We start from the raw sequence: 19,458 nt of genomic DNA, 5'->3' as shown, positions 1-19,458 counted from the left end.
CTATATATTTTATGATCTCACCAATGTCATGTTGAAAAAATAAATTCTTGAGTCAATAACCAAATATTTATAATTACCTGTTCCTCTGCCAGACCCTGTATAATGCATTTACTCTTGTCTTTTAATGTTCAATTCTCTTATATGTAATTGTATTGTTTTACAGTTCACAAGTGTATGAATTGTACCCAAACAAATTCCAGCAGTTGGATGAGTGCCGCGTATATGTACTCAACACGTTGTTCAACCTACCAGAAACTTACCTCTTGGCTTGTCTCATAGACTTTTTTACAAATTCGCCGCAATATACAAGGTTAGTATTAATAATTAAATTTTTAAATATGTTTTATTTAATTTGTAGTTTATTCAAATAACTGATCAGATGTGGTGTTCGTGTTATGTACCAGGGGGCTTGTAAAACTGGGCATAATTAATAGAGAGCGTGATTTTTACTTTGGAAAAGTAACAGCTGCTTTTGGGTAATTTTTATGTGTAGAGTCTAGATGTGAAGTTTAAAATTGTCAAGTCTAGATGTTTATAATACAGCATTATATTTCGATTACCAGTTGCAGCTTACATTGGTTTTTATTATAATGGGAAAATTTTGTTAATGTAATTTGCAATGTTTATTAAATGTAATGCAGTATTATCCAAGTTTAAGACATTTGCACTTCTGTATACACGAGTTTTGATTTGTTGGTCTTCATAATGCATGTTCGAGCCACATGAGCTAAAATTTATTCTTCTGCTTGGAATAAATTATTGTGCTCCATGGCAGTACAGCCACGGGCCTGGGCCCAGCTGAGCACCTGCCATCTAGTAGTCAACTGCGTAACTACCAGACGGAATTGGGGCGCTGCATAATCAGTGCTGCAAATCCCTACTGGTGTTATTCATTGGCTTTTATTTGACCGGAGTTCGCCATCTATTATGGGTCCCCAATTTTTCGATCACAAGACTGGATGGACCTTGTTCCAGATCCTATACCCTTGAAACTGTCACGGGTATAGACGGGAATCGAACCCGGGACCTCTTGGTTCATATCCAGGTAAGCTAAACTCTACACCAAGGAGGTGATCATTTGAAAGTAGAGTGATAAATTATAAAATTTTCTATTCACCAATAATTGATGTTTTCATAACAGTAGGAACCAAGGCTGTGCACAAAGGAAGGATTTTAGTGATTACTCTTTCACTTTTCACAAAATTTGTTGCAAGGAATAAAACAAGATAAATCAGCATCCGCAAAAAGATGTAGCATCATACCACATTAGCTGGAAAATAAAATAAGTTATAGGAGTTAATGATACTACCCGAATACTGAAAGCTTTGCAATTGTTTCTGTTATGTGACTATGAAAAAGAAATTCACTGTAAATTACTCACTGCCAGATGTTTCATGTCCATAAATTCATTCTTTTCTCATTGAACACTGTTGAAGAAGGAAGAATGTCAATCATTTATGTGTTTTGCCAGACAGTCATGTCTAATAGGAAGACGGAAAGTTGCTGTAGCAAGCAAAATTATTTTATTATTCTGAAAGGCAGAATACTAAAAAAAATTATTCCCACTGTACTCAGGCCTGGTAGGAACTAATATTAGAATTTTATGTATTTGTTATATTGAGAATTTTTGAGTGGAAGTTCTGGAATGTCTTTCATTGATTCCTTCATTCTATAAACTCGGGATTTTTTTTTTTTAATTTTTTAATTATTGTTAGGTATATATTATACAGTCTATCATTTGGTTTACTTTTTAATGGCTAAAATTTTTGGGATCCTTTGTAAGACCATTGTCTTACCTACATTATGGAGTTCTCTGAACTTACTACAACAATGAATGTAGCGCTTATCTTTGGGCGACTTAAAATCTGTATTAGGTTGATGGGAAGAATATTACATTGTTTCGATTTCTCAGTAAAAATTTGAAGTTTATTATGCTCTCCCAACTACTTTATTGAATCTAGAGATGTTGCAAGGGACCCTAGCTCCAATATCATAATTGCCTTGTAACAAGTTCTGGGAAGGATATTTATAATTTGTAGTTTCTAAACTCATTAGCGGTCTGACTGGTTTCTCATATTCTGTTACTAGTACTGTATTGAAAAAGAATCGTTAAATTCACAAAACAGTATTGGTGAAGAACCATTGGCCTTGGAATTCTGCGAAACACTCCACTTCATAGATAAGTTTTATAAGTATGTCCTTGTGTATGAAACAAATTAAAGTACGTACCGTGTTCAAGTGAATGTTGTTACCATTAATATAATAATGCAGGTAAGTTGTAATATCCATCAGAATGTGTTTGTTTGTTTTTATCTTATTAACATTAGATGAAATGGAGAATTGTCACTTTGGAATAAACTATTTATAATTTCGCGTGAAAGGCATAACAAATATTTTTATCACTTGTGTTATTATATCGTTCGAGGTTCCTTCCATGGTAGATCAGTGTAAAAATGTTCCTTCAGAATTCTCTCGTTACGTAATCCATTTTCCACTATGTTTTACTGTCAGATTATCTGCGGTTTTGTGATAGTAAAGGAAGATCTTTGAAATATGCACTGCACTACCTTGTTTCAAAGTTAGGTATATATTGTGTGATCAATACAGTGCAAAAAATTTGCCTTGTATTTACAATTTATGAAAATTGAATGAATGTGTGTCAAGTGTATATACACTGATACGAGATTGATTAAATTTGGTTTTTCCCATATTTCAGAGAGAAAACTGGAGTGAAGGGTGGAGATCTGTTCATGTCCTTTAAGTCAATCTTTCAAGATGTCCGTAATGCAGTCGATTGGGTACACATTCAGGTATTATAATTTATAGCCTATTGATTTAGAAGCTATTCTACCATATTTAATGAATTTTGATTGCCATTAATCCATTACGCATGTCAGTTCCTCACTACTTCACGAAATAACCATCAATCTCTCCTTCCTATTCCTCATCACAGAACTTTCCTATACTTATCCTCCTACACTGTATCATTGTCTCGCCTCTGAAATTCGTTACCTAGGTCAGGGATTGCCGGACACTGTCACAGTTTAAAAGTAAACTAGAAAAATATGTTTTACCTCATGAAATCCGTTTCTGAGAAGTTGCTAGATTTATGCTGAAACTTTTTCTTTAGTATTTTGGCAATAATTTCCTTCTGTTAGATTAACCTTTCCTCTTGTCTTTGTGCCACGATACTAGAACTCCTTATTGTCCCTTGGTTAATAACAATGATGCTGAGTGTCACAGTTATTTTGTGTCTGTGTTTGTTGTATATATTTACTTAATTTTTTTTTTTAATTATTTACTATGTTAGACTAATTTTTATTATTTTCAATTTCTACTTGTATGTTCAGTTGGTTTTTTTATGTTATATTCATTCTGTCACACGTTATTACATTATATTAATTGCATCATGATGTATAATTTTTCTTGTAGTTGTATTGCATTTCTGGTGTTATGGAAGAGAAGGCCTGATGATAAAATAAAAAATAAAAATCGATGTAGCCTACATGGGAGTCCATAAAGTCTTGATCCATTTTGATGAAGTAAAGTGAACGTGTTGGAAAAAGTTACATTTTATTAACAAACATGAAGTGTACAGTGTAATTTAAAGCGAGCTGGTCACACACAGTCTTTACAAATCCCTCTGTATCCACCTGCGGGGAAAGACTTCATTCAGGTAGTCACGAACAGAGATTGCAAAATGGGGAGGAAGTGCTGCATCCTGCCGAAATTCCATCGTAAATTAACTGTGGCTTCAGAAAGTGCTGTAACATGTCAAGATAAATATTGTCAGTAATCGTATTTTCTGCAAAAGAAAAGAGTCATATGATTATCGGAAGAAAAATAAAGAAGGTAAACGTGCGAATTTGAAATGAGGAAATAGAACAAGTGGAGCTTCAAATACTTGTGGTGTACTATAAGTAGTAACGTGAGCTGCAGCCAGGAAGTCAAGAGGAGGATGGCAATGGCAAATAGAAAATGCAGCATCTTCTACAGACCTCTGGAGAAAGAACTAAGAAAGAGACTAGTGACATGCTTTGTGCGGAGTGTGACTATTTATGGGTCAGAAATATGGACATTACGACGAAATGAAGATAAATGCCAAGAAATTTGGATATGGAGAAGAATGGAGTGTGTGAAATAGACGGACAGAATAAGAAATGAAGCTGTGTTAGAAAAAGTGGGTGAAGAAAGAATAATCCTGAAACTGATTAGGAAGGGAGAAAGAAATTGGATGGGTCACTGGCTGAGAAGAAACTGTCTACTGAAAGATACGGGAAGAAATGTTGAATGGGAGGAAAGTTCGGAGCAGAAGACGATACCAGATGATAGACAACATTAAAATATATGGACTATATGCGGAGACAGTTCCATCTGTTAACTATGCCACAGATATGAAACATAGCCTCTTTGCTGAATAAAATGTTATTCATTAAATTGTTGTGGTTTGCAGCCTTAAGAAGATCATAACACGCAGCTTGCCTTGCTGTACAATCTTTGTCTTCAAGTTTGTGTACCACTTAAATGTGATGAGCATGTTTTTTCAAAGTAAGACTTAAAACGTTTTACATTTTGCTACGTAATACACCAACATATCTACTGATATATATGTTAACAGAAAATGTTCAAGTCTTTGACTATATTTTAGGCCAGTTCTTCTATCCTCCAGAATCATGTCATGCTTGGCATTAATATTTTCTGGAATGGTCACAGAAATAGGCTTTTCAACACGGTGTTCATCTTTGAATTCCAATCTTTCTCTCTTAAATTTCGCAAACCGTTTTTATGGTGGCATATGAAAGACAATGTAACCACACAATATCTGCATAAATTTCTTTGCTGAACAAACCTTTCAAAAGTAAGTATTTTATTACTGCTCGATATTCAATTTTGTGAAAATTGAATTTTTTTATCTGACATAATTGCTTTAAAAAGTCAGTATTATAGAATCAGCTAAACTTTTTATCACCAAACATAGAGTAACTTTTTAATCAAACAACATACACTTTTCCATGGTAACCGCGTTAGCTTTTGTTTATAATGAAGGCTCAGGGCTAACTACAAATGTATATTCGTATTTATTAACATAGACTATGCCCCATAACTACTCAAATCATATGAAACTGTTATCATGCTTGATGTTGCTTCAGTGCTATATTTTATGTTCCCATCCATGTTTGAGGTTAGTATTAGTAAATGAGCAATTCATACCAGTACAGGTTTCTTGCTTTAAGAACATATTGTTTAATAAATTAACATAAATTAATGTCACTTGTGTTGCACGTTTTCATTTATTAATTTTTTTTTTTTTTTTTCGCAGGGTGACTTAAAGTCTCAAACAATAAAAAATTTGGATGAATATGTGAAGAAAGATGAAAGGTTGCCTATGTTCCTGACTAGGATCAGAGAGAGTGGAGCTAAGGTATTCCTATTAACAAACAGCGACTACCGCTTCACTGACAAGATTATGACATATTTGTTTGACTTCCCTCATGGTGCCCGAGTAAGTATGTATTGCAGTATGTTTTGTTTAATTGATTATTTAATTATAAACCTTAACCAACACTAAAAGAGAGAGATAGCATGTTACTTTACAATCCTAATGTATGTAGATATATTATATGTAGAAGAGATATCCACCTTTGCTTTTTTTGTGATATTTGAAACATTTATGTTCATGTCATTCTGACAAAGAGTAAATAAGTGTTTAATTGGTGGATGATAATCTTAGATAGTTTTATTTTGCTTTTATCAAAATTTGTAACATCAATTAACAGTTGAAGCAAAAGAGTTACAATGTTTTGCCAACTTTTACTTTTTTATAGTTTCAAATGTAAATATATGTTGCTTAGATGCAAGTATTGTCAGTATTAATATTTTATTAGTTTAGAGAAGTAGCTGATTATTAGTTAGGGTTTGCTGTCCCATCTTGTATGGTTGAGATCCTTGGTATTTTCAGCATTCATTGGGACGACAAGTTACTGTATTGCTAGAGGCGGGCTCGAGACCCGTGAATTCTCCATCAACAGCCTTGTAATTGAGAGGTAATAGTTTGTGACATAATGTGTGACAGATGGCTTTTTACACACACAATCTTCATTAATCACTTTCAGAGTGAAACCCTCAGTTCATCAGTGTAAGATCTTTAACTGCAGGTGTCTGTGACACACACACTCATACTTTCCCCCTCTTACAAATACAGATTGTCTAATGCAACAGTCTTATTGATAGCTTATTTTCTTCTAATGATTCAGCTATTATCTTTCTCTATTAGTTTTGCAATGAAATCTGAAAATAACGAGGGTGTAATGTTAGTTCAGTACTATACGAATACATTACAGAAATGAGAAAGATCAAAATTTTTTTAATCCAGTCACATTGACTGTTCATAAATTTTTTTATATAGCTTTCATGCTCATTTTCAAATTCCCGTTTTATATAATTATGCATTTTGTGTTTGAATAAAAGCTGATGCTTTAAGTCTTAAATACTGTACATTCTTTATAAATGTGTAAGGACACACACTAACAAAACAATGTACCTACACATATTTTTAAATTTCGTTACTTTCTCATATACGGTAGCATAAGAGAAGTCTTATCACGCTATTATTAGCTTTGTCCTGACATTTTACTGTATCAGAAATCACTACATCATTATGAAATTATTTCTGGAATTCAATTTAATGATTTTGAAATTGTATATTGCATTCATTTGAACTTCCTCGTACCACCTTCAAGTACTCAAGTATTCTTGATCATTGCACGAATTCTAGGAATGTTATAGGTGTTGTCCCTAACATTCGATCACTTCTTGCATAGAAATATTGAATATTGAATCATTTTTTTTTTTTTTTTGTAATTTCGTGTAACTGTACTAAATATTTATTTATCTCAAAAGAAGTAATGTTCTTATGCTTATTTTTTTTAACCCCACTATGAATCCTCAGACTCATCTCGCCATGTACCATCTTGCTGTCACTAATTCCACTGCGCAGTTGATACAATGTCATTAAAAGCCTTAACCTTCTTTATTGCCAATTCATTTTCTTTCCATAAGCTTCTTGCCTCCATCTTCTGGTCTTCATTTGCTTACAGTCGTCTTCTGTGTCTTCTATCTGTTACGTAATCTTTTCTTACTGGTTTCTTTTCAGGTACTCTATTCACATGTCTCGTTCAATTCATTCTTACCAATAATCCCCCTATTCCAATCGTCTGCTCTATGTCACTAAATCAGTCGCTTCTGATAAAGAATTCCTCATTTGTAGCCGGCCCACAGTAATCTTTTACTGTTGACATAACATGGTGATTCTATTCATAGCTTCTTCTTAATAAAATCTCGGATTAAACTGGAGAATTGAAGGGGAGCTGTTGAATCATGCCAGTGACAATCAAGTACACAATGTCGCCAACATTGCGGAACATTATCTGTGGTTCTTATTCATTGGAATCCCTTGTATCTGGCACCCAAATAACCTGCAATTCCAAAACTACGGCACTTTTAAATATGAAAAAGTAAACTGAAAAATACGAGGACGAGTCAATAAGTCACAAATGGAAGTAATGGCCTACATTTTTAATGAGGCGCCTGAAGCTATTGCCACTAGATAGCAGTATTATCGATCTGTGCACAACTGCCATTTTTAAAGCTGACAAGAATCTGTGTTCTTTCTATATATTTGTGGTACCTGTTATACAGATATGCAGTATACGTACTGAATGTGACATCACAAAACGTCTGCTTCTGTGTAGGCCTACACAAACCACTATCATGTAATACATACTTTATTGCCTGCTCGACAAATGCAGAACAGCTAATTCACGGTCTCAGTCCCTAAAGCTTCCAAGATACCCATTTAACGTTATAGGTAGTTTAGAAAGAGCAGTTACAAGATGGTGGTAATTCTGCACAAATGTACCAATGTGTTTTTAAATAACCTATAAGAGCATTTTTCAATTAACTGACACTGACTTTGACCCTTAATTGCCAGATACGAGGGATTTTACTTTAATGTGGTTTATGTCTGCTGCCAGTATTTTCGTAAAAGACTAGTTATTTCCCCTGGACCAAAAATACCCACTGCGAGTATTTTCATAAAATACGAGTTATTTTCCCTGGACCAAAAATGCAATGTCAAAGTGATCATAAATTATTCACCAATTTGGCGAAGATTGCCTTCAAATTCACCTTTGTCGATTTCAACGATATTTCCAAAATCTCATATTCCTTCTTCATTTCGCTCTGACAACATAATATCTTTCAAAACTATTTTCTTCTTGTGTTATTATACTCTAAATCTTTCACTTGACTACTACAGTCAATTCTTAGAGAATATAGTCACGAATTTTACTAGCAAAATATCACTTCTCTTTCATTTTAAATGGTCCATCATTAGTACCGAGCATAGTTGGCACTGCTCTACCACATGCATTCTCCAGTTATTCCAGATCTTGAATTTGCGCTTTTCGTGACACTGGATGTCCAAGAAGTTTCCTTTAAAACTAAACACTTTTGAGTCATTGTAGACAAATATAACAAAGCAACTGACTGAGATTGATAGGCTGGTTACAAGTAAGGGCTTCTGTACTGTATAATTGTTCAGTTTGCCATTTTCTTGTATTTTTTATACATGTGGTTTCTTTACTTTATCTTTCTAAGAATTTTCCTAATCCATATACTTTGCATACGTTTATCTTTCACTTACTTGGCCCAGACGTCATGTCCACACTTCAAATTGGTTTTAAATACTTCCATGTGATTAATATACTCTGCAGTTATGTTTTGCCATTATACTCGTTGGAGAAACAGATTTCACTTCGAGAGGCAGAAACTTGAGAATATTTATAAAATCTTGGTGCACTTCTTACGAAAACATATCGTACAGGCACAGTATAGAGGATGTGAGGTATGTAGTTCATTTTATTACGTATACATATTCAAAGCTTCATTTTAGAAAATTCTCGAAGTAGTCATTATGTTCATTTCAAAATCCAAATCGTATATGAGAAAGTATGCACCATTCACTGAAAATTGTAGTGGATAGTTGACTTGATAATACTGCATAGTTATAATTTAAATAATAGCAGTAATAAAGTTAATACACTGATATTCATATTACGGATCAATTAATTTTTTTACCCAAGAATGCATTAATAAGCTAAGGGTGTGGGGTTAGATACTACCTAGATTGTATTTGTGTGAATTTCTTGTGTAAAATGGAATAATTTTCAAAGAAATTCTCTACTTGCAGTCTGACGAGCCTCACCGTGATTGGAAAACATACTTTGACACAATCGTTGTGGATGCTCGAAAGCCACTGTTCTTTGGTGAGGGCACTATTCTCCGTCAAGTGGATACAAGCACTGGAGCTCTCAAAATCGGAACCCATATGGGTCCACTGCAGAAGGGACAGGTTTATTCTGGAGGTTAGTGGACTGATTTCAATTACACAATTCACTTTGCATATAATTGCAGATTCCTTTAGCCTAAAACTTATCAAATAAATTACGTAATTGCACTAGTGTAAATATTTTAATCGTAGATTTCTGCGTAAGTTAATGTTATTAGTAAATAAAGAGTTTAAATTAAAGTACAGTAGATCATTTCTTCATGCACACTAATGTAGCTTGTGGAGGAATTCAGTAAGCGGTTATGAAGAAAGAATGCTACTTAAATTATGTTCCAAATTTTAAATCTACATTTGACATGTAGGGCTACTGTCTAATGAATAATTTACTGTGGGGGAGAGGGAATATCGGACGTTTAGTTGGTTTCCAATGGCTCGAACACTTGGGTGAATTCAATCCATTTGATTATTATTATTATTTTTTTTTTTTTTACATTGCAACAGTGGTGGTGGTCGTCCATTCTTGATCCTTGTTGTTTACATTAAACACACTATTCTCTTCTTATTCTTAAATTACAATTCTGTGCAAGTGTGCTGCAAGGCAGTCCAATTGTTCTACTGCCTCATTTCGAATTTGTTCTACTGCCACCTTTACCTTTATTACTTTTCTTTCTTATAAGTATGGTCTATAAACCTGTGGATCAATAATTGGCCCTCTTCTGACAAAGGAAAAATTTTACAGCCTGTACAAAAAAAACCAAATGACAAGGAAATTTACAAAAACTTTCCCAGACATGTTCAAACATTTTTAACAAGAGCCAGAACAGGTCACATTGTTACACAATTGTACCTACATCGATTTCACATTTCTGATAATCCTACTTGTCTGTGGTTCAGTAATCATGATGAAGATCTGGAACACATTATTCTATACTGTCCATCCACAAAACCACAAAAGAAGTAAATTAAAATCATCAGTACCAGATGCAAAAGACACAGCCTTGCAGTATATATTGACTACACCCCAACTCTGGCTACTAGCAACAGGCATCTATAATGAACACCGATCAAAATACCCCTCATTTCTCGTGAAAAGCAACAACTGAATAGACTACAGTGGACTATAGTGAACTTTATGTTGTCATCAAACAGCTAGATACATTAAGAAGATTGATTGATTCGTCTAGTTTGCTTTAAAGACTATATTAACTAAATAAATTGGAAAATTATTGTGATAACTAAAAGTATACATAGTAATGTATTAATACCTTTAAAAAATGCATTGGAAGTGATTATTGTTATTAATTTTATTATTGTCCCATTATATGGTAAGCAATGTATGAACAGAGACGGGGATGTTCTCTGCAGTGAGAGAGTAATTCCCCTCATTCCCTTCCCATAATTACATCCTGTTGTTCTTACAGTACCGATACTTATCCACCCTTGGGAGGAAAATTTGCAGGTTTTATCCTAATTTTAAAACTTTTTCCCCCTGATTTCTTCACATATAATTAAGGATTTTCACACAAAATAAACCCTCAAATATTTCTGGGAGGGCAAGAGGACAATTTTTTTAAAGCAAAAACTGAAATTTGTTTTAGTCCTTGGCCCATAGTTTTTATGTTATAGCAAAATTGCTTTCACTGTCTTACTCCTAAAAGAACACAGAATAAGCTGTGAAAACAGTTTTCCCCTATCTTATCCCATTAAGGAAAAATGCCGTTTTATTTTTTGAAAATTTCAAACATAAAAATAAAAACTTTAAATCTTGGAGTTTTAAATTAACTTTCTTAAGCAGTAGGACACTGTTTGTAGTTTGGCACTTAGCTATGTTAATCAGCTTCATTTTTGTGCAATCTCAAGCCTAAGTGCATTTTGTGCTAACATTAGTGCTATAAAATGCTGTAAAACTGAACATGTAGAAAAATCATTACATCCTGAGGGTATGAAAAATTGTAAACCAAACACACAGCTTCCTGACTGTATGAAGAATAATACAGTCAAACTCTACCACCAAATTCGAATTGTTATTACACAAAAATATAGCTATACTTGACACTTGCAGAACTGCACTTCTGGTTTAAAGAAAGGGTGCTTTCGGTCAATAAAAACTCAGCTAATTAATTAACAAACATCATGGAACTGACATATTTTTGAAAACTAGAAGTTGAAGATTTCAGATGAGATAAATATAAAAGAATAAAATTTTTAAGGAAAATTAAAAATTTGGGGTAGATGAGTACCTTAATCAAATTTACATATGTGGATGAAATTAATAACTAAACATTAATTTTAATTTTATTACAGGTTCATGTGACGTTTTCACTGAGCTGATTGGTGCAAAAGGGAAAGACGTATTGTATATTGGTGACCATATCTTCGGCGACATACTAAAGTCGAAGAAGATAAGGGGATGGCGCACATTTTTGATAGTACCAGAACTTGTACAAGAACTTCATGTGTGGACTGACAAATGTCAACTGTTTGCTGAACTGCAGAGTCTTGACATCATGTTGGGAGAGATGTACAAGTGAGTGTCTTTGTGATTAATCTTTAAATTTGAATTATTGTAGTAGATTACCTTGTCGTGACTGGTGTATAGGAATAACATTCTTTCTGAGAAGTCAGTTTGGATAGGTGTGTTATTGAAAGTAAAGTTTTTTTTGTTTGTAATAAGGTGTGTATTATGTTTCTTACAGAAATTTAGATAGCAGCACAAAGGAGAAACCCGACATCTCTAAACTGAGAACTGCAATAAGAGACGTGACACACAAAATGGATCTTTCATATGGAATGATGGGAAGTTTGTTCCGAAGTGGATCTCGCCAGACGTTCTTCTCATCCCAAGTTGTGCGATATGCTGATTTGTATGCAGCAACTTTCCTTAATCTCATCTACTATCCATTCAGTTACATGTTCCGAGCTCCTGCCATGCTGGTAAGTTGTCTCCTTTATGCATTAAAATCACTGTTACAGTCCAATTCATTCATTCATGGTGTTCTGTCCAAGGACAAGTCTTTCACTGCAAACCCAGCATTCTCCAGTCTTTCCTATTTTCTGCCTTCCTTTTAGTCTCCTCATATGATCCATGTCGTCTATCATCTGATATCTTCTTCTGCCCTGAACTCTTAAACATCTAGACTCAGTCTAACGTGTTCTGCCTGAGCTGAAGCTTCTATATGCATAGTAATGGAATGCTTAGTCCTTGTAATATTTTATGTACCGTACTCACTCAGTTTAACTAAGGACATGCTGAAACTGCCCGCTATTCTTTTCTGTACATTTTTTATGCTTGCTTTATATGTTTTTCATTACCTGCTTAAGTTCCTGTGGAGAAATACAGGCAGTCATCTGATGGATATTATGCTTGAGATCTAAGATGTAGAGATGATTAAAAAGAGCTGGAACAGTTTATTTGAAACTGTTTCACAATTGAAACTGTTTCGTTATGAAACAGTTTCGTGATATAACCTGTTCCAAAGAGTGTTACACTGCTCCAGTGATAACTTCAATGTTCCACATGGTTCCAACAGATAAACAATTCAATTTCTATAAACAGTTTTCCTCTTCTTTGTTGTCTGCAAAGGCCACATGTAGTGCTATCATTGACCTCCAATCGAAAGTAGATATAATATCCATGTTCCATACGGCCTTCGTGCAACAGTAGCCTATGTGGGATCGCGCAATTTAATTATTCGAATGAAATTCCCTAATAAATCTCCTAATTATTAGCTGTCCATTGATGGAGAATATGTTCATGGTGCCCTGACATAGTGTTAATTGTTAATATATCGCGAAAAATATCATCGGCTAATGTCATCGTTATTAAACTCTCCTAGGGTTATATGCATTATTTTTCACTAAAATCGATTCATTTTGAATTGTAGTTATTTACTGTACCTACGACAACTATCTTTCGTTGTCATAATACACTGAACAGGTGATTTAAAGACGATTCAAGGGCCTTGAAACATGTTCCCGAAGCAGATGACAGGTTGAAACAGTTGGAACACTTGGAACAGTTGGCACTGATGTTGTAAACATATTCTTATGAAACTGTTTCTTTGAAACTGTTATTTTGGAACAGTTTCGTTCATGAAACTGTTACAGTCGAAACTGTTTCTTAAAAAGAACAGTTTATCCCATCTCTACTAAGATGCTTGAGTTTATCCTGTACACTTTTTACCTTTCTGTGAACCCCAAAGACATAAAACGTAAGGATTCAGGTCAGGAAACCATAGATTAACACTTGATTAATTAGTTTGATGGAAACATTCTCTGTATGAGCGGTGGTAGAATCCTGCTGAAAGGATGCGTAATTTCGTTCCATCTCAGCAAACTCTTTAAAAAAAGATGCGTAAAATCAAATTCACATATCTATCAGCATTAATTGAATACCCCCCTCCCCTTTCCAGAATAAGGATATCAGTCAATCTTCTTCATGTATCCAGCTGTTTGATGACAACATAAAGTCCACTATAATCCACTGTAGTCTATTCAGTTGTTGTTTTTCACGAGAAATGAGGGGTATTTTGATCGTGTTCATTATAGATGCCTGTTGCTAGTAGCCAGAGTTGGGGTGTAGTCAATATATACTGCAGAGATGTGTCTTCTGCAACTGGTACTGATGATTTTAATTTACTTCTTTTGTGGTTTATGGATGGACAGTATAGAAGAATGTGTTCCAGATCTTCATCGTGATTATTACACCACAGACAAGTAGGATTATCAGAAATGTGAAATCGGTGTAGGTACAATTGTGTGACAATGTGACCTGTTCTGGCTCTTGTTAAAAATGTTTGAACATGTCTGGGCAAGTTTTTGTACATTTCCAGGTCATTTGGTTTCTTTTGTACAGACTGTCAAATTTTTCCTTTGTCAGAAGAGAGCCAATTGTTGATCCATAGGGTTATAAAATGAGACTTTACTGAAGCAAAAGCATTGGATAGAGATATCACTTGAAGAGCTTGAAGAGGTGTTGGTTGCAAATATGTTGCCTGTTTTGCAATATTATCGACTTTCTCGTTTCCAGGTATACCACAATGACTAGGTATCCATTGAAATGTTATTTCCTTTTGGAGTTTTTTTAGTTTACTTAGTTTCTGAATTTGTCTGGCAATAAATACTTTCCCTGATCATGACACATCGTACACTAACTTTCTCGTCATGTAGGGAACCTTTGTGAATAATGTCTTATTTTTTCAGTAGAACCATAGCAGTAATTTTATGAATGTGCGTAGTCATGAAAATGATTTTTAATTAAGGCTTGAAAACTTAATTTTTGGTCTATTTTTTGCGTTATATTAACAATTTAGGTTGTATCCATGAACTTACTTTTAATAGATTTAGCAGTTCCATTTTTACATGCTTTAGATAACATATTATATATATTAAAGTTTATTTATTTCAAATTTACAGATGCCTCATGAATCAACAGTGGCTCATGAGCAGAGATTTGTTATGGAAAGTCCTATGATTTCACGTTCAAGAACATTCTCAGTAATTGATGATGAAGATTCATCCGAAAATAATGCTAATAATCACAAGGTAAGTGAAAATATTGTTACTCCTGTGATATTGCTATGTTAGTTGCCACGAATGACAGACAGTTGATTCATTGAGTATGAAGGACAAAGCTGGAAATAGACTTGGCGACATTGTTAGATTGTATCTGACTTGGTTGTATCTGACTTGGCAACATTGTTAGATTGTAACAGTTCAGATTTATCTCAATGCAAGCTTGAGCAGTGCATTCCTGAGTTTTTGTAACATCACACGGAGGTCGGCTGGTTTTTGCTTCCTGCTTGAAATAGCTGTGTACGTAATCAACTCCCTTTGCCTGTTTATGGAACATTATATCAAGTCCCTTACATAAATTAAGTCCTTGCTCGTTTTTGTTCCAACATAGATCAAGTTCGTGCTTGTTCATGGAAGTTACAAATAAAATCCTTAGCTCTTTATGAAACACTTGTCTTTGGTGTCCGTGTTCTGCCAGCAACACTAAAACTAATATAAGACACGTTATGGTACGTAACACATAGTCCAAAACACATTAAAACCGCTAAATTAGTTGGCATTTGCCACATAAGATGAAGACTCAAAGAGAACTTTATTTATATTGACTAGATTATTTCAGCTTTAAATGTTGAGTAATGAAAACCTCCTACTTAGAAAGGGTATTTGTCGAATACAGGGGGGAGAGTCATTAATCTTCCCATTGAAGGCTTTAAGGAACCAACCTGGACAAATACCCAATGTCCCATCCCTACCTTCCCGTGGTGCAACTGTTAGTAAACATAATTTACAAGCTGAACTAAAGAGTGGGGCTACTCATCAATTAGCACTGGTCAGCTTGATGAGTTAATGACTGAATTATGTATAATTTTTCTCTATTTAATACCTAATCCCCTCTTTACCCTTTCCTATCCAGTCCTTTGACTGAACTCTTACTTTTTTCGACTCCGATGGTATTAGAGCATTCGAGGCCTAGGGGTTCATTTCACTTTTCTTCCTTCCCTTTCTACTTTTCTGCTCCTAGTGCTGACCTGCTATGGCACTAAATCGTCCTCCAGTGCTTAAGGAGGGAAAGCTGGTGATGAACAAGATCACCCAACTAGGTCTAGTAGACAGTAGGGGTGGTCCTCCAGACATTCTGGGGGTTGTGTGTGAATGAAGTAGCCACCAAAACGTTAAAATATGGTGTTCACTTAAATCTGCTACAACTTGCCCATTTTAAACAAAATTTGATAACACAATCTCAAGGGAAAAAATGGAATTCTCTGCACCAAAATTCACAGCTAATTCCCGATTTACCACGCAAATCGTCTGTAGCTGCATTTAGATTGGCAACAGGCCATGACTGTTTGGCCAAGCACCTGCATAGAATTGGAATATATCAGTCCTCTAACTGCCATTGTGCAATTCAAATCAAGAAATGGATTTGGAACACCTCAAAATCTGTGCTTCAGTGGCAGACCATGACAATATCTTTGAAAAATTTTGGAGTACAAGAGGTCAAATGACTTTATTGTCAAACACCTGACATTAGAAGACAACAACGACATTTTTGGGAAATTATAAGCGTACATATTCCATAAATGAATTTTCAGTCAACAATGCTTTCCATCAATGCCTCGTCAAGTTTGGTCATCTTGTTTGTGTTCCCATTTCACCTCTGTATACCTGTACTGCAGACATACCCATAGTAGAGTCACGACAATCTGTATCCATTGAGATAGTATGTCAATTTATGCTTGTTTAATTTTCAGGGGACTATGACGTGAATATGTTAGGAGAAAATCCACAAACGATTAGGGAAAACACGGGAATTTTACTGGAAGCAAGTAAAGAGATAGGTTTGGAAGTAAATCCCGAAAAGACTAAGTATATGATTATGTCTCGTGACGAGAATATTGTACGAAATGGAAATATAAAAATTGGAAATTTATCTTTTCAAGAGTGGAGAAGTTCAAATATCTGGGAGCAACAGTAACAAATATAAATGATACTCGGGAGGAAATTAAACACAGAATAAATATGGGAAATGCCTGTTATTATTCGGTTGAGAAACTTTTATCATCCAGTCTGCTGTCGAAAAATCTGAAAGTTAGAATTTATAAAACAGTTATATTACCGGTTGTTCTGTATGGTTGTGAAACTTGGACTCTCACTTTGAGAGAGGAACAGAGATTAAGGGTGTTTGAGAATAAGGTTCTTAGGAAAATATTTGGGGCTAAGTGGGATGAAGTTACAGGAGAATGGAGAGAAAGTTACACAACACAGAACTGCACGCATTGTATTCTTCACCTGATATAATTAGGAACATTAAATCCAGACGTTTGAGATGGGCAGGGCATTTAGCACGTATGGGCGAATCCAGAAACGCATATAGAGTGTTAGTTGGGAGGCTGGAGGGAAAAAGACCTTTAGGGAGGCCGAGACGTAGATGGGAAGATAATATTAAAGTGGATTGAGGGAGGTGGTATATGATGATAGAGACTGGATTAATCTTGCTCAGGATAGGGACCAATGGCGGGCTTATGTGAGGGCGGGTTCCTTAAAAGCCAGTAAGTAAGTAAGTAAGTTAATTTTCAGGGACTCTTTCCCCCCCTTCCCCCCTCATATTACTATGATGTATTTTACGTGTCTTTTAGCACTGTACTGGGAAGCAAGAGGACTGAAGATGTGAATCAGAGTCCAACCAACCCTGAAACACTTGTAGTTCAGTGTAAAATTGAATATGGAATAACATTGTTGAATTGCAAATTTCATTTTGGTTTTCAGCTGTTGGAAAGATCTCATAGCCAAATACCACACACTCGGCCTGAAACTCCCAGGTGTGTCACTCATAACCACGATGAGGATTACTCTGATGAAGAGAGTGACAGCAAATCTTCAGAGGAGAAGGCTGGATGAATACGTACGACGCGGGGTAGGAGGTAACAGATTCATTTGAGAAGCACTGGGCTTCATGTTGGATAGAATCTGACCTTTCCATTCATTACATAATTGCTATAAGCACAGAATGAGGCAGAAATCGAGTGATAGGTACGGTAGTGTTGTGGATGACTGGCTCTGAAAATAATGGTGCTATTTATCCTTCTAACTGTCCATAGTTTCATGTGATGACAAAGCTTGTGGGCTTACTCTTACTCTAGTTCTCATATAAATTTAATGTTATCTGATTATAATAGTCTTAGCTCATAATACTTTTTAACAAACTTGAGTAATATAATCTTCACACAAGTTTATTTAATGCGACCAAAGCATCAATTCCAATATATGCAATATCTCGTATATTGCATAGTGTAGTCTGAGCTCAATTGAACGTTTGTCGGAAGTTGTTGGGCACAAGTTGGAAGAAAGCACAAAATGTAACCATTTGTATTACTAAACTGTGTTCTGGTCATAGTTAACTAATAATTAGAACTAATGAATGTAGGATTTTCGTACTAAAATGTGTTTAAAAGGCCAGTTATGTATATATCTTGTGTACAATGTTGATTGTATAGTTGTAAAGGCATGTTATAGTAGTGTTTTATTACAATATGTGTTTTTTACTTGTTCTAAGAACACTGTGTTAAGCATTTCGTATTTATGCGGGTAACATTTTATCACAGTTTTGTAGATATTTCCCTGTTTGTTACCTATAAAAATTAGTAGTGTGCCAGTATTTAATATACTCCTTATCGACATAGTCTTTATCGATATTCATTACCTTGTATCATAGAACAGAATAACCGATATTGTGAACTCGAAGAAAACAGTAATCTTGCAATCTTAAATTACGCTAATATGGAGCATATATTTGAAGAGAATAAAGAATTGTGGATATACCGAAATCATGTATTTTATTCTACCCATCCTTATATCGAAGCAAATTTAAAATTACTTCAACTATTATAAGAATTTCTTCGTTACTGAAACTATATAATAAAACTATGATGATGTTACGGATGGAATTTCGAAGACTTCTCAATATACAATGGAGCTAAGATTATCGTCATTCATTAAATCCAGAAACTGCAACAACTCGTTCTGAAAATAATATTTAGCCACACATTATAAAGCTATATGAAATTTTGAACAAGATTACGAATTACAAGAAATATATCGTAATATAATCGGTGATCAGCTAATCACATTGTGATAATTTTATTACAGATTATTAATTTTCTTACATTTCTAATAGGACGTTATCAGAAAAGCATTTTGCATTGAATTTCGGGAGGGGGTACTACAACCCAGCTTATGACCTAGATCTATTGCGAACAGGAAAGCTTAATAAATGCAGTAAAATTCAATATACCAGAGTGCGTGTTTCAATGGATCCTGCATTTGTTTTCTCTTTGGCATTGAAACTAATAGCCAACATGCTTTGGATGTCTGTAGTGGACCTACAGAACAAAATGCTCGGGCACATGACTGGATGCTCGAGATTGTGCGAATGTTAGTTATTGAGGAGACGTGTACTTGTAATGATCCAGAAAAAAATTAAGATTAGTAGAATTCAGATAATCGAATTTAATGGTACTAAATAAACAACGATTAGTTGAAAATTACGATAGTTGAAGGTCCATTGTATGCCTAAATCCTTTGCCTGTACTATTCAG

At 34.7% G+C, this 19,458-nt stretch overlaps 1 protein-coding gene across 6 annotated transcripts in view; it reads left to right on the top strand.

Moving 5' to 3' along the window:
- The window catches only part of Nt5b (5' nucleotidase B), a 186,625-nt gene extending 167,938 nt beyond the window's left edge, over positions 1-18,687 (top strand). For all 6 annotated transcript variants that reach the window (XM_069821770.1, XM_069821769.1, XM_069821771.1 and 3 more), the window contains 8 exons: positions 164-310; positions 2,717-2,810; positions 5,321-5,503; positions 9,251-9,425; positions 11,654-11,876; positions 12,046-12,283; positions 14,765-14,893; positions 17,630-18,687. In XM_069821770.1, the coding sequence (XP_069677871.1) occupies positions 164-310; positions 2,717-2,810; positions 5,321-5,503; positions 9,251-9,425; positions 11,654-11,876; positions 12,046-12,283; positions 14,765-14,893; positions 17,630-17,761 (1,321 nt within the window). In that variant the 3' untranslated portion in view covers positions 17,762-18,687. The remainder of the gene's footprint in view (positions 1-163; positions 311-2,716; positions 2,811-5,320; positions 5,504-9,250; positions 9,426-11,653; positions 11,877-12,045; positions 12,284-14,764; positions 14,894-17,629) is intronic.
- The last annotated feature ends 771 nt before the right edge of the window (positions 18,688-19,458 follow it).

Source organism: Periplaneta americana, chromosome 3 (assembly GCF_040183065.1).
Source record: "Periplaneta americana isolate PAMFEO1 chromosome 3, P.americana_PAMFEO1_priV1, whole genome shotgun sequence".
NCBI classification, from domain to species: domain Eukaryota; kingdom Metazoa; phylum Arthropoda; class Insecta; order Blattodea; family Blattidae; genus Periplaneta; species Periplaneta americana.
This window is presented reverse-complemented; position numbering and strand designations above follow the sequence as displayed.